The sequence below is a fragment of the Oryzias latipes genome, chromosome 13, assembly GCF_002234675.1.
Source record: "Oryzias latipes chromosome 13, ASM223467v1".
NCBI lineage: Eukaryota > Metazoa > Chordata > Actinopteri > Beloniformes > Adrianichthyidae > Oryzias > Oryzias latipes.
This window is the reverse complement of record NC_019871.2, coordinates 8,243,819-8,258,744: the sequence shown is the minus strand read 5'-3', so window position 1 is coordinate 8,258,744 and position 14,926 is coordinate 8,243,819. Positions and strand designations below refer to the sequence as shown.

Sequence of the window (14,926 nt, the reverse complement as noted above, 5' to 3'; positions counted from 1 at the left end):
TTAGTTTTTGACTTAATTTTAACCTTTTTAAACGAAAAAAATTGTTGCTTGCATAACAACAGAGCAGTTTCACAAAATACTTTAAAGACATCAAAGCTAATTTCAAATGATCAGGTTATGAACTTGGGAGACCGAGTTTGGATGTTTACAGTTTTTCCAGACTCAATTTATTTGGATTGCCAATAAACAATGAAAACAGAGAGCACACAAGAAAACTGAATAACATCTGTGTGATAGAGATGCCAAAAAAGCCCAAATGCTTCTGCTGGACTGCAGCTCCACCTGGTGGTATTGACCTGCAGAACTTAGCTTGTATGATTGCTGCTACAGTAGATTCAAACTAAATGATTTGATGAATAATAATTAAAATGCACTAAAGCTGGGTAAAACGTTCGGCTAAACGTTGTGTAACGTCAGATACGTGACTCACAGATTACACTTGTAAACTATTTACATGGTCCCATACTCCAGTAAACACAGAATAAACTCATTCATATCCACCTACTTAAATATCAAGACAGTCTTTGGTCTAGTTTCACTTATAAAATAAAAATATACAGTAATTAATTCACTTACTGTACTAAAATTAATATGAAAACACACATTATTCATAAAACAAAACAGATAAAACATCATAGTTGATGATATTTTCAAAGTCCCATTAGCTGTCACGCACCATGGGTGTGTGAAATTTGTTCTCCGCATTTGACCCATCCCTCAGAGGAATGTTTGCCACATTAGGCAACCACTTGGCTGTTTAACCCTTCAACCAAACCCCTTAATGCGGAGTGTCAAGCAGGATGGAAAAGAAAGTAAATACAGGAAGGCATTTATTTTCTTTGGTTTGACTCAAACGTGGATTTGAACTCAACCCTCCAGTCTCAGAGTGGACACTCTCTCACAAGGCAACTAAGCTGGTGAAAGAAAGGTTTAATGTTTTTAATTGTATTTGATTTTTTTTTTCAATTTATGCAGTTTAGCACAATTAAAAACAAATTCTACAATATTGAAGACTATTTCCATTTTGATCCTAGCTTTATTGGCATACGTTTTCCTCTACAGTGCATATTAAAAGTCTCTCATGGAGTTTATCAATTCTAGTCTAAACTGGATCTCTAAGATTTCATTTCTAGGAAGGTTTGTTAGTAATTTATTAATAGATAATGAGTTCTAAAGGAATTTCTAAGAAAAAACCTAGTCAAAATAACACATTATTACATAAAAGACAACAATATGTATTTTGTTGCACAGCAGTTTCGGTACATGTCTTGATTACTTAGGCAAAATATTTATCAAATGGAAACAAAAAATATCACCTGGTATAATAACAGTGAAAAACAAATGTAACGTCTTATTTTGTTCTCTGCTCCAACGCAAGCAGTTTTAATAAAAGCTCTGTTACTTTAAACATTTCGGGTGGTCAAATAATAATAATTTAGCTCTCAGTATGGAGGATTTATTTATTTATTTTGGTTTTACGATACAACACAAAGGACAAACTACTATGCAGGACAAGAAGAGTTATACTATTTCAATGGGCAGAGGATACAGAGTATTTTGCATGTCACAGTAGGATGGAAAAGTGAGGAGGGGAAATAGAAATAGAATCAGCTGATTTACATTGACTGCATAAGTGTTGCGTATCAGCGAAAACCTGCTTTCCTCCGCTACAGAATCCGCTGGAATTACGCTGATTGCATAAACAGTTAAAGAGATTCTTCATAAGTTTGCAGTTTTAATTCAAAATCTAAAAACCTGTGTCGTTTATGCAGAATGGCAGTAGTTCATCAGAAATTTGCCTCCAAGTTGTCAGTATGGAGCAAGCCCTATCCCCTTTCCCCTCACCCATAGTTGAGAGCTCTCTGCTCAACCTGACATTACTGGTGAAACATAATTGCAGAGCAATATCAGAGCTATCCAGCCATATAGTTTTGAGCCAGATGCCAACTCGGACAAGGAAAATGAAGACGTTCATGGATCAAGTCGCCTACAAGTGGCCTAATCAGCATATTTTTTACGTCATAACTACAATCTTTTTCAAATGGCAAATTTTGTCTCCTCCTGTTTCACAACAATATGAACAAAGAAGTACTCAGAAATGCAATTTGATATCCTCCATTATCAGAAAAATGTCAAAAAATAATAATTTAGCTCTCAGTATGAAGGATTTTCTTTTTTATTTAGGTTTTACGTTGCAACACAAAGGACAAACTATTATGCAGGATAAGAAGAGTTATACTATTTAAATGGGCAGAGGATACAGATTATTTTGCATGTCACAGTAGGACGGATAAGTGAGGAGGGGAAATAGAGAGGCAGCAGGATGTCAGAACTCTTTTGGTACTAAACTGTTTCACTGATCCCTGAATAACAAGAGAGTGACCCATAATTTAGATATAAAATGTTACAAAGATTATATGGTGTCCCATTATATAGTTGATTAGAATAGGCATTTAACTACTATGACGTTTATGGGGACTTACATTATTTTGGTTAAACGCTAGAAACCTCAGATGAATATTTGATCAGTTTTTGTATTTTTTGGGCCCATTTGGCACTTCACTTAAATTAAAGGCATGAGGATGCTCCGTTTCCTGAGTGTCAGAGTTTACTTTCTCCAAGGTCTCTTTGTTTGCTGTCTCGGCACTCAGAAGGTCTTGGTTATGCCCAGCAGATTTCTGCCCATCCCCTTCTGATGGAGAAAATGTTTCATAAAATTCAGGAGAAAGGAATTTGTCCGATCTCAGAAGGGATCCTGTCTTCGAAGCTTCAGGTGATAATGTGTCGTGAGAATCTTCTGTGCTAACCACAACAACTGGACTATTAATTGAGTTTTCAGGGTAAACAGTGCTGGAAATGTTGGAGTCTTTCCTCTCCAGGTTGTTGTTGGCGGTATTCACTGGTGCCTTTTTCTGAGACTTGTCAAAAGAAGATCTGGGGTAATATTTGAATGAGTTTCCAGGGTAAGCCAATGTTGAACCCACAACTGGACTTGGAACTGCGCTGTGAGGTTTACCCTTCATCATTCCCAGAACTTCATATCGGAAGCTGGATATATCTTGCTTCAGTTCCTGTGACGATTGAAAAACAAGGAATAAAGACTCACTCCCATCATCTATTGAGCTATTTGAATGCTTTTTAACACCTGAGATGTCACCGGCGACACCTAAATAACAAACACACTTAGTTATACTGCAACTCTACGATTGACGCGCGATCAACGTGAATCAACTGATTCTGACGTGGAGACATAACGGCTTTGCAGATTGACTTTGTGGCATTAGTAAAGTCACTTTTCCCCACGACAGAATCAGCTGATTCACATTTATTGCGTAAGTGTTTCGTGTTATCGAAAACTTGCTTCCCTCCGCTACAGAATCCGCTGGAATTACGCTGATTGCATAAACAGTTGAAGAGATTCTTCATAAGTTTGCAGTTTTAAGTCAAAATCTAAAAACCTGTGTCGTTTTTTAAGACACCATTTATGCAGAACGGCAGTGGTTCATCAGAAATTTGCCTCCAAGTTGTCGGTATGGAGCATGCCCGATCCCCTTTCCCCTCACCCATAATTGAGAGCTCTCTGCTCAACCTGACATTACTGGTGAAACAAAATTGCTGAGAAATATCAGAGCTATCCAGCCATATAGTTTTGAGCCGGATGCCAACTCAGACAAGGAAAATGAAGACGTTCATGGATCAAGTGGCCTAATCAGCATATTTTTTACGTCATAACTACAATCTTTTTCAAATGGCATGTTTTGTCTCCTCCTGATTCACAACAATTTGAACAAAGAAGTACTCAGAAATGCAATTTGATATCCTCCATTATCAGAAAAATTCATGTTAAAAACACCAAAAACACATTTTTTTAGAGTTTATCTTTAAACAGCAGCAGTGATTACATGCAACAATGGTACTAATTGTAAACATTGTTACCTTAAAATTTTCCTCTGTCAACCCTTCCTCTGTTTTGGCATCTCTGATCATCGCCGCCACATATCGTTTCACAAGATTCTTTAAGACCTCCTAAAGAAAAAGAAACATTTATTGTTATAAATATACCATTTGTAACAAACAAAATGACAAAAGAGTGCAGCATAGTGCTTTATGGAGAACTAACCTGGTACTCGTGGTTTAATCTGACATTATTGGCTGCACGAGTCTGCAATTAAAAAAACAGAATGGGATCAATTTAAAAGACCTTATGTTACATATTAACATGAGTCAAATTGGAAGAACAGGCAGTCCCATTCATCTGTTGTTATGAAATTGATCATAGCATTTTAATCTAATAGATCAGCACTGAGAAGAAGTAAATGTTGAGCAGATAAGACTGGAAATATCTTACCCCCAAAGTCTCAAAGGTTTGACGGATTCTTTTAGCTGGCTTTCTACAAAAACGTTTCCTTATCCATCCAAACAGATAACAAACGGATTTCGGGCTGGGTATGATGTTGAATGGAGGGGGTAAGGTCCCCCCTTCTTCAAAATAGCTCATCCACAATTTTGTTCTTGCAAATTTCCACTCCATATCAGCGTGATCCTGAAAGAAAGAACAAGCAATTCATAAAAGTGTCTGGAAAGGAAAAAAATATATAAAAATTTGCAGTGAGAAATCGCAGGGAAAAATCATGCACATCCCTCACAGCAATGTGTTGGTAGGAGTTGTTCATCATTGCAATTAGCATATTTAGAAGCACCACCAAGGAGATGATGTTATACGTCCCAAACATGGTAGTGCCCACAAACTCTGTGAATTCATGAGGTGGCTTTACATTGGTCACATAGAGGGAAACCAAACCAAACACAGACCAAAATAAGGACTGCACTGTTTCAAACAGCCTGAAAACCAACCAAACAAGATTTATGAGAATCAGAAATATTGATGAGCACTTCAAACATGTGAAATGTTGAGCTGCATTCACACCGAACACAATTCGTACATCAAATTTGGTTTTTGAAAGCATCTCCTTTGACGCATGTCATAGTCGCTGCCTGACGCTTGTCCACAACTGTGTTCATGAACTCGACGCTCCATAACGAGTGTGGGAGGAGCTACCACCCAAACATGGAAGCATTGACTGAGTGTTTACTGAGCTCCACTAAGAGCATCAGTAAACACGTCTGGGTTCAGTCAGAGATTCTCTTGGTACGGCGAGGTTCACCATCTACTGCAGCAGCTGCGTCTCAATCACTGCCGCTTTCAGCGGTACTTCAGTCTCTCTGCGACCCAGTTTAATGACTTGCTGCATTTGCTGCATAAGTCCAAGGAGGAAAGAAGATAAAATAAGAATACAATTAGACAATCTTTTAATTGCTGTCTTTATGGAGAAAAGTAGAACAATACTATGAAGTTCAGGAAGAGAAAAAACAAATTCTCCTTCCATGTTGATTTTGGACTCAGCAGCACATCATGGGCCAAATCTAAATCCTTTGATTGGTCAGCGTGACAAATCTTTTTTGCCAAAGTTCGGTGCCCGATGCCCGATACACGCAGCAGCCAAAGCTATCAACCTGCTGCAGGATCTTCGATCGCCCGTGAAGTGCGAATGACGTTCGGTGGTAATCCAGCTTTAACGTTACAATGATCTTAAATATTTTGACTTACGTGGAAAATGCATTGTTTTGCTGCAGGCAGCGGATGCCATAACAGCTTTTTTCTTCTGTTGCATAGTAAAAGTAGAGCTGGTTTAGACCATTGGCAAAGGCCAGCAGCACTAAACAATAAATAAAGAGGAACTTGAGGATATCCAGGAGCATGCGACCCAGGGAAATCTGTAAAGGACCCAAGTGGGAGTTGGCAGTAAACAGAGAGATGAGGCGCAAAGAGCTAAAGATGTTGGCGATCGCAAACAATGACTCTGCCAACAAGGTGGGGTGCCAGACTTCCCAATCGTCCCTGGATACATGGGTTCCATTAGAATTGCATTGCTGAAAAAAAACAAAACAATGACATTAAAGTCAGTTTTATTTGAACTTTAACCTTTTTCTACTACAAACAAAAGCACATTTTAAAAGAATAGAAAAAAAACTTTCTAAATTGTAACAAAAAGTTACTTTTTTATGTTGTGATTTATTTGTTTTGACATGAAATAAAATAAAAAGACTGTGTCAGTAACGAATACTTTATTGAAACAAAATGAGCCTATTATAAAGAAAATAAGCTATGTGATGTGGTGGGTTATATAATGTTATTTTAGTTTGAACATGAGAAACTCTTAGGTTAAGATCTTTCGACTTAATTAATCCTATGAATGGCATAGCTGCTCTCATATTCAGATTTTTTTTTTAAATGAAGGCGTTTCTGTGCCTTAATTGCTGCTATTGTTAATAGAATTGTTTAATTTGGAGGGACGAAAGATCAGTTGTCAGTTTAAGACCTGTAGACACAATTTCTTGTGTGTATATTTAGTAAAACCAAAGTGTCTGTTATACCTTACAAACCGAATCTTGGGGAGAGTGAATCAGTGCTTCTCTGCAGCATACTTTTGCATATGTTTACATTTAAAGTGCCAAACAAAGGTGTTACTAAATTTAACACGGTTAATTTAATTTTACTACAATTTAAAATAACGATTTTTCTGAATTTTTTTTCATTTTTTGTTGTTGTTTTGTAATACACACATCATATATCCAACCAGAACAAAACAGCGACCCAAAAATGGAGGCTTGAATTGAATCATGGGACAAGATTTTTGTGTTTTGAATAATGTTTGAAATCAAATTTTTGTAGTAGTTCTTAACATAACTTTATCATCATACCCCCCCCCAACCCCCCACCCTGAATGACTTAGTTTAAATATTCAGATTCCCTGATTTAAAAAAAAGACTGTGGTTACGTCTAGCACAGGGGACGGCAGCCTGGGGCTCCAAAGCCGCATGCGGCTCTATCGTCTCTGCGCTCCGGCTCTCTGTGGTTATGTAAAATAACTGCTATGTTCCAAGATTGTCGTGGCGCCTTTAACAGCGTCGGGATGTGCAACTGGGCAGTAACGCGTGGCGGGGCGTGTCTGCGACTGTGAATCCAGACCAGAGTCTGTTATGGGATGGAAAGTTCTTCTATACAGACAGTACAGGTTGAATGAATCATGCAGAACCTCTGTCTGTCGACCAGCTGTTTTATTTGTGTGAGCAGGTCTGGACCAAGAGCAGGTCGGAACCAGGCGAGCTGCTCGGCTCCCCTGTGCTGACGATTATGGTCAGCAAGCAGTAAACAGGAAAGGTTTGAATTTGAGTGTGCATGCGTGTGTGATTGTGGCCCTGTGACAGACTGGAAACCTGTCCCGCGAGTGGCCAGGATAGTCCGGCATCCCCGTGACCCCGAAAGGGAACAGATTAGAAGATGAATGGTAAAAGAAAAAACTAACTGGCCAAGTATTAGGCTTGAAGAAAAGTCTAAATGTACATATTTTCTAAGTAAAGTTCTATATGACTATCGACCTGCGTCCCAGCCACAACTCCCGCCAGTGTTTAATCCCAACAACGTTCTGCCCCAGGTAGGACGACGCTGAAGAATTTTGAGAAAATTGAAGTTCCTGAAGAAAGCAGTGCGTTTAATGGCATCTGGGCAGATTGGTTTGCTTTCAATGACTGTACCAGTATGATTAATATGGAATGTGGAATTAGCAAAAAAAAAAGTCTCAAATGTAGCGAGACATCTCAGAATAAACATGCAACTTTTGCCCAAAAACATCCTGATCCAGACGAGAAAAACAGTTGTTTGTTTGTTTGTTGACAATAATCTATTGGAGAAGTGAATTAACTCTCGGGAAATAGTTCTAATCGGACACAATTAAATGACAGAGGATGCAAAAAAAAAAAACAGCTTTCAAAACGAGTGAAATGTACCATTCACTGGGAACACCAGGTTTTCCAAAGGGTGTTGGGGGCTCCCTGTGTTTTCATTTCTGTGGGAAACTGATCCAAATGGCTCTTTGAGAGGTAAAGGTTGCTGACCCCTGGTCTATGCAGTGTCAGCAAGTGTTAGTTTTAATTTATAACCAATATATGGGCAAGAAATGCACTTTTTTGCTGTGAAGAGCAGATTTCTTTAAGCTAATTAACCATAGCAACTTTGAAAAACAAAAACTAATCTAAGATAACAATCTTTTATTATCTTAATTTTCTGTATCAGTTTGAAAAAACAACAAGAGCAGAATTAGACTAATATCCAAAAGCATTCACAGAACTAGAAAGTGCCAGAAAAAAATGTTTTTTTCTTGAGGTATGACAGTAAGATCTGCCAATACTGGATCAAATGGGGGCAGAGGAAACTAGAAAAAACAAAACTTTTGTTCGATTATACATTATATTTCATCAGTAATACTGTTGTTACACTTGACAGGAGAAGACAGTGGTAAAACATCAGAAACATTAAGCTCGGACAAAATGGACACAAATGTTTTGGGCAACAATTTGACAAAGACTACCCTTGATTTCCACACGATTTTGAAGAGAAAAACCAAAGTAAAGACACATGCAGTGATTCTTTTTGTGCTGTTTTGTCCCTTTCTGGGTCATGGGGCTGCTGGAGCCTATCCTGGCCACTTGTGAGCGAATGCAGGGGGCACCCTGGACAGGTTGCCAGTCTGCCGCAGGGTCACATTTCACACACCCATTCACATTCATATCCACACCTAGGGACAATTTAGCTTGACCAATTAACCTATGAAGCATGTTTTTGGACAGTGGGAGGAAGCCGGAGTCCCCTGAGAAAACCCACGCATGCACAGAGAGAACATGCAAACTCCACACAGAAAGGTCCCCCAGTGATGTTCTTTTTCAGTCCAGTTGCTATGATTCAACTTAAAGACATCCAAATGATTTATAAAATATGAACCAACATACAATACCTTCATCTTTACATATGCAACGATCTTCAGAGCGATGGTGGCGAGATACAAGGAGTTCATAATGAAGTCCATTATATTCCACCAGTCATCTGCGTAGTCCTCTAAACCATTATCCCACATTTGTTTGATTTCAGTCCAAATAAAACCTTAAAGACAACGTCACGTTTATGAAGCCATGTCTTCACATCAGTGTTTCTAGGTATACCTGATATAAGAAATGCTACAAAATGTGACTGTTACCTATTATCCAGGGCAGGATCATCCACTCCACTGTGGTGGGTGGTGGACCTTGAACATCGTGTGACAGAGAATTTGGACCTGTGGAGTCAATATGCTGAGAGGCCAAGAAGAGTAGCAACAGAAAGGTCAGGTAGGATGCCGTGTGACAGATGAACTTGACGAAGGGTTTACGGATTAAGAGCCCGTATCGGCTCTTAGGAAAGATTAAGTAGAAGATGGATAACAGTGGAAAGAGAAGGCCAATAAAGAAACAGGTGATGAGTTTTCCTGCCCAATGACGCCTCCTCCAGCCTGGAAATTTATCATACCACCGAGACGCCAGCAGCTGTTGGCAGTTGGGTTGAGCAACAAACTGGAAAGAAGAACGAAAGTTTGGAAAATATTATTATATTAAAAAATAAAAGAGAATAAGTGTGAGAAATATTGGGTTCCGACACCAGTAGAAGAATAAATAACTTGTTTTTACATTTTGGAAAAATAAAATGCAAAAACAAATAAAATCAATAATATATTTTGAATATATTAAGGTAATGCATGTTAATTTAATAAAAAAAATTCATAAACAGTACAAAACTCATATAAATCTCTATTTTTCAATTATAAATGTTCAGTTACGACTTAAGACTTAGCAGAATTAGAAATAGAAAATAAAATGTCCATCGTTTTAGTTAATGCTTTAATATGCTTTAAATAAAAATAAATAAAACTAATTCCTTCACCGCTGGCAGTTTTTGAAATGAAAAAACAACATTTTTCTTTTTTTTCAATATTTGTTACTTTTTGTAATACTTAAACAGTTGTTTACTCCTCCAATTAGATGAGAGGCAGTAGTGACCACTAACTTTAAATATGTTTGGGACCCCCAGGTTTAAATTAAGATGCGCAATACATCAGTTCAATACATACACATTTTAGCGTGTGAATCATCACAAACCCCTCTGAAAACAACTGTTTTTTCTCTTGCCTTGTAATGAAAAGGATGAAGAGGATGAAAGCATGTATAAGTTACCTTTTCAGTTCAAACTCATTCGAATTTCAGTCTGATCTTCCTTAAATGAACAAAAGGCTACTATATTTTCTGAGATTCAGCTCACATTAATATTCGGAGTCAGCAGAACAGGATTTACTTGTCTGTTTTTTCTATATTTCATATCCTGTAACTGAATGGGAACACAGGGGACTTACAAAAGTAGATGAATAGGGAATACACAAACATCACAAGATTCATAATGACAAAATCTGTCAAGAGCTGTCAAAATAAAAGCGTATGACTAAATCTTGGTCTTTTGGGTTTTTAACCAAGTTGTTTTTTTAAATTTGTCTGATTTTTTATTTTTCTACAGAAAAAACAAGATCTCTGACAAAGAAAATAATACTGGGAGTTTTTTTGTTTTGTTTTTTACCAAGACTCCAAAATCAAACAAACAGTAATTTAGCTCATGACAGTCTAAATTCAACAAGTGTGACGGCACTACCAGGCTGAGTGACGGTTCAGCTCTGCTGCGCTGAAACTATTTATTCCTCGACTTAGAAGTGCAAACAAAATATTGTTCAACATGTAAATGAAGGAAATGGCAACAAAATAAAAATTAAAAAAAACATGCAAATGCACTAAATTGTGTGATAAAACAAACGCCAGTGGAACTATTTGTTGTTACTAATTTCTTTATTTATTTATGTTTTAGCAAAATGCCAAAATCAAAACAGCTTTCTAAGCAAACATGACTGGATAATAACTATTAGGGGATGCAATATAATCTGAATTCAGTGAGTTTCCACAATGGTTTTAAAATTAGGTCTAAACATAATTGTAATTTTGGTATTAAATGTGATAAATTTAGTCAATTTACCTTCAGTGACAACAAAAGGACAAACACTTTACAGATTTTTGACAAAATAAATGGTTTCCCTTCTAATTAAAATATTATGAGTTGGCATTTCAGGGAAATGGACATTGCTTCTTCCATCATTATCCACTATTATCCAGTCGTCATGGGACTGTGTAAGAGGTCTACTGTAATGCATTTTTAAGAGTCCGTCTGGCTATTACATGTTGTTGTGGGATCCCAAAGGATGTCTCCACCCATCCTAGCCCATTTACAGCTCAATTTGGTGCTTTTCTTGTCATGCTGTCCCTTTTGTTCTGGAAAACTCAGTTGTTCTTGCACCTGTTTAATTGTAAAACCCTGATTATGTAGGTTGACTTATAAGACGTAACCTGTTTTGGGTTTTTTTGCTTGTTTTTTTTTTTTTTAAATCAATTTCAATGTTGCAGCTACAACAAAGAAGGAGTTTACCTCTTTCTGACAATACTTGATGGCCAGCTTCAGCCGCGCCAGGTCATTGGTGCTCTCATCCAGGATGGGGTTTATGTCATCACGGTAGTTTAGGATTATTTCCAGCTCCTTGGAACTTCGAGTCTGATCCAAAAGATCCTTTGCAAATTGTTTACAAGTGTGGGAGAGCTCTTCGTACTCTGACTTGAACTCATTCTCCACTCTGCTGAGCTCCTTAAGCTCCCAGCTCAGTTGAAAAGCTGTGAGGAAAGGATCCTCGCTGGAGAGGGCGATGAGAGACGGACTAGCGAGGGCCTTGTAGATGTTAAGGCGAGAGCGTGAGTAGCGCAGGCAGTCGACGTCTGTGCTGGACATACACTCCACACAGCTGCAACGCACGGCATGTGGCTGAGGTATAGAAACGCCGCGTTGCAGAAGGAGCTTGATCACCTCATAGTTGTTGGTGTGGGCTGCGAGGATGATGGGAGTGATGTCTGGGGTGAAGTCTGAAAACTGTTTGTCCAGAAGAATTCCAGGGACCTTTCCAGTAATCAAACAGAGGAGAAAATAATGTATAAACTTTCATTTGGTAAATTTCCCACCATCCAAGGAAAATACTAAATCTCTTACAGAAACGGGGGGGAGTGTGATGTCAACATTTGGGAATTAATTAAGCTAGTTAATAATACGAATAATGGATTCAAATATTTGAAAGTTGTTCAAATGGGCCATGAAAGGTCATTACAGAGCTAAGGATTTAAACGTACCATCTATCTTATGGCAACGGCTCTATCTGAGGCCCATTTTGAACTGAAAGGTAAAATAAAAGCATTATTTTGATAAAGAGTCTCCCCCTTTCCCCTGTACATTTGTTTTTGACAAACCATAGAGTCAAAAACTGTTTCCAAAACCAGACTAAGTGTGCTTAAAGCCCCACTCCGATAATCTTTCCCAGTGGTCTTTTAATCATGATTATACCGTTTTTAGCCAAAATAAAAAAAAAAAAAAACTGTGTCGTTTTCTAGATTACAGTTTCTGCAGAGCGGCAGGAGTTCATCAGAAATTCGCCTCAGATTTGTGGGCGTGACTGTTGACACAGAGCAAGCTCGCCCTACCTCCCTGACATCCATTTTACTCTCTTTCGCTAGCTTCCAGACCCTCACAACCCCTAACATTATCGAAAAAAGATCAATTTTGGAGCTGTCCAGCTGTTCAGTTCTGAGCCAGATGCCAACATAGAAAAGGAAATGATCAACGTACATGGATCTATTTGTCTAAAAGTGGATGCATCAGAATGGAGCAGAGGCTTGCCGTAGCAGCTTCTACATCACACCTACAAGCTTTTTGCAACGGCATTTTTCGTTTGCTCCTGATTCACAACAATTTGAATAAAGAAATACTGAGAAAAGCAGTTTGGAGCTCAATTTTTTTTAAATATGTCCTCCATAAGGAAAATGTCACAAGAAAATGTTAAAAAAACAATTTTCATCAGAGTGGGTCTTATATATATATATATATATATATATATATATATATATAAGACCCACTCTATATATATATATATATATAAGACCCACTGGACTTGAGTTGTTTCTTACTGGAATGAATTGGGACTGACTTCATTGTGTAAAAAAACACCCTGGCTTTGACTTGCTGAACTGATCAGGCTCCACTCATTGCTGTTTTGAAACTAGCTTTAAACAGGAAGCCAAAGTGGCGTCCCTTTGGAACTGGACGAATGTGTCTAATTGAATCTTTCCTCAGACTCCGACTTCTTGTCTAACAGCAAGCAAACAACTAATGGCTTTCGGTCCAGCAAGCCTCAGGAAATCTCACTGGTTGGAAACAACAACACCCATTGCTTTTTCCTGTCTTCACAGAAAATACCATAGTTTACAAGAAAACCAAGCTGGGCCGGTTTTAAAGTGCAGGAGATTCAAACCGTGGCTGTGTTACTGATTATCCCTTCATCTCTATCCCATTTGGACTCTAAAATCTCCAAGAGCTTCTGCTAAAGCCAAGAGACATAGCATTGCCTTAAATGGCTTCTATGATGTCCTGCATGTATCTGCTGCATTTTCAGAGCTGTTGCAAAATAAAAAATAAAAAGATGAATTCCTCTGTTTTACTGAGTTTTGTTCTACTACTCAACATTTAAAATGGGACTTTTGTTTATTATTCTCTACCTGTTTTTCCCCACGTGGTTTCTTGTGGTTGAGCAGCAGCTCCACAGCTCCCACTACTTCTTTCCGGATGGCGTGCAACAGGGCATCCCCCACGTGGACGTTGTAGCTGAGCAGCAGCTCGATGATCTCCAGGTTCTCGTTCTCGATGGCAATGAGGAGGGCTGTGCGTCCCAGAGAGTCTATGCAGTTTATGTTGATCCTGAAGTAGATCTCAGCCTCCTCCAAGGCTTGCTTCACGCTGCCGTAGTCTCCCTTTTCCACAGCCCCCAGGTAGGCTTTCTCCATGGGGGAGAGCTCAGCCTCCGCTCGCACAATGCGCAGGGGGATGCGGTCCCTGTACGCGCTGCTTTCCGTCTTTTTATAATAAAGCTGTGACATTTTGATTTTAGTGTCTCAACTGCTGGAAAAGAAAAGAACAAAACGAAACGTGCAGCTTTGGGTAAAAAGGATCAAATGAGAACAATTTGATTCTTAATGAAAGCTGTAAAATGGGGGGAAGGGGGGAAGTATTGGCTGCACCTCAAGGAATAGGCAGCATTATTTCAACATATAGTACTCAAAGGAAAGCGAAATGATGTGCAAACTCCGCCATAAAAAAAAGAGAAAAAACTTCACCGTCCACCGGTTAATCACTTGGATGAAACGCTCCACCCTGCGCGCCGCAGTTGCGTAAATCCTCTTTTGTATCCCTAAAAATCAATCCAAGATACTCTTTTGCGCGTCATAACATTTTTAATAAACTTTAGCAAACGCTCAAGTTAACAATACTAACACTAACTGGTGTTTTCTTTCCCCTCTGGCTGGCTATAGGCGCGCGTTCTGTGAGATCTCTGTGCGCACAATGACATCCGCTGGCTGCTCTGGCTCCAAATTGAGGAAACTGATACCAACGCCCCTTAGGGCACTTTCTTTGCGGCTGCATCCCACTGATGAGAAAATGAGGATGTCAAGTGTTTGTTTATTTATATGTATTTATTTATTTATTTATTATTGCGTTGAAATAAGACAAAATTAGCTGTTTATGAGGACGCGTTTATGTAAACCTCTTATTTTAAAGTTAAATTGAACTGTGCACTGAGTGTCCAAGTAAAACGATACAAAATAACTCAAGAATTCCATTTTGAAATATTGTTTCAGGGTTTAATCGTCCCACTAAAGTCAAATGTATTTGTTGTCAGGTCTTCTATTTATTAATTTGCTTTCGACAAATCACTGATAAACATTCTGTTCTTTTCCTTCAAATTGAAAGCCCTTGTTCTAGAACTAATTCAGCCAGGAAGTAGATTGAAACCAGCAATCACAATCTTTGTTGTAATAACTGCAAAAACTTGACGTTTAAAAAAGTTTTGACTGTGCAATAAGTCCAGTGTAA

At 38.4% G+C, this 14,926-nt stretch overlaps 1 protein-coding gene across 1 annotated transcript; it reads right to left on the bottom strand.

Moving 5' to 3' along the window:
* Nucleotides 1-144: 144 nt before the first annotated feature.
* LOC101154885 (short transient receptor potential channel 4) lies at nucleotides 145-14,403 on the bottom strand. Its single transcript, XM_004075538.4, has 10 exons — nucleotides 13,555-14,403; nucleotides 11,390-11,908; nucleotides 9,093-9,444; nucleotides 8,853-8,998; nucleotides 5,609-5,931; nucleotides 4,647-4,842; nucleotides 4,349-4,543; nucleotides 4,121-4,162; nucleotides 3,937-4,026; nucleotides 145-3,071 (listed from the first exon to the last, which is right to left on the bottom strand). The coding sequence occupies exons 1-10, from the start codon at nucleotides 13,930-13,932 to the stop codon at nucleotides 2,526-2,528; spliced, it is 2,787 nt and encodes a 928-aa protein (XP_004075586.1). The 5' UTR covers nucleotides 13,933-14,403; the 3' UTR covers nucleotides 145-2,525.
* Between the last annotated feature and the right edge of the window lie 523 nt (nucleotides 14,404-14,926).

Coding starts and splice junctions, on each gene's coding strand:
- LOC101154885 (XM_004075538.4), bottom strand. CDS start 13,932: ATGTCACAGCTTTATTATAAAAAGACGGAAAGCAGCGCGTACAGGGAC. Junction 11,909..13,554: donor AACCACGTGGGGAAAAACAG/GTAGAGAATAAT, acceptor ATTACTGGAAAG/GTCCCTGGAATTCTTCTGGA. Junction 4,544..4,646: donor ACTCCTACCAACACATTGCT/GTGAGGGATGTG, acceptor TCTTTCTTTCAG/GATCACGCTGATATGGAGTG.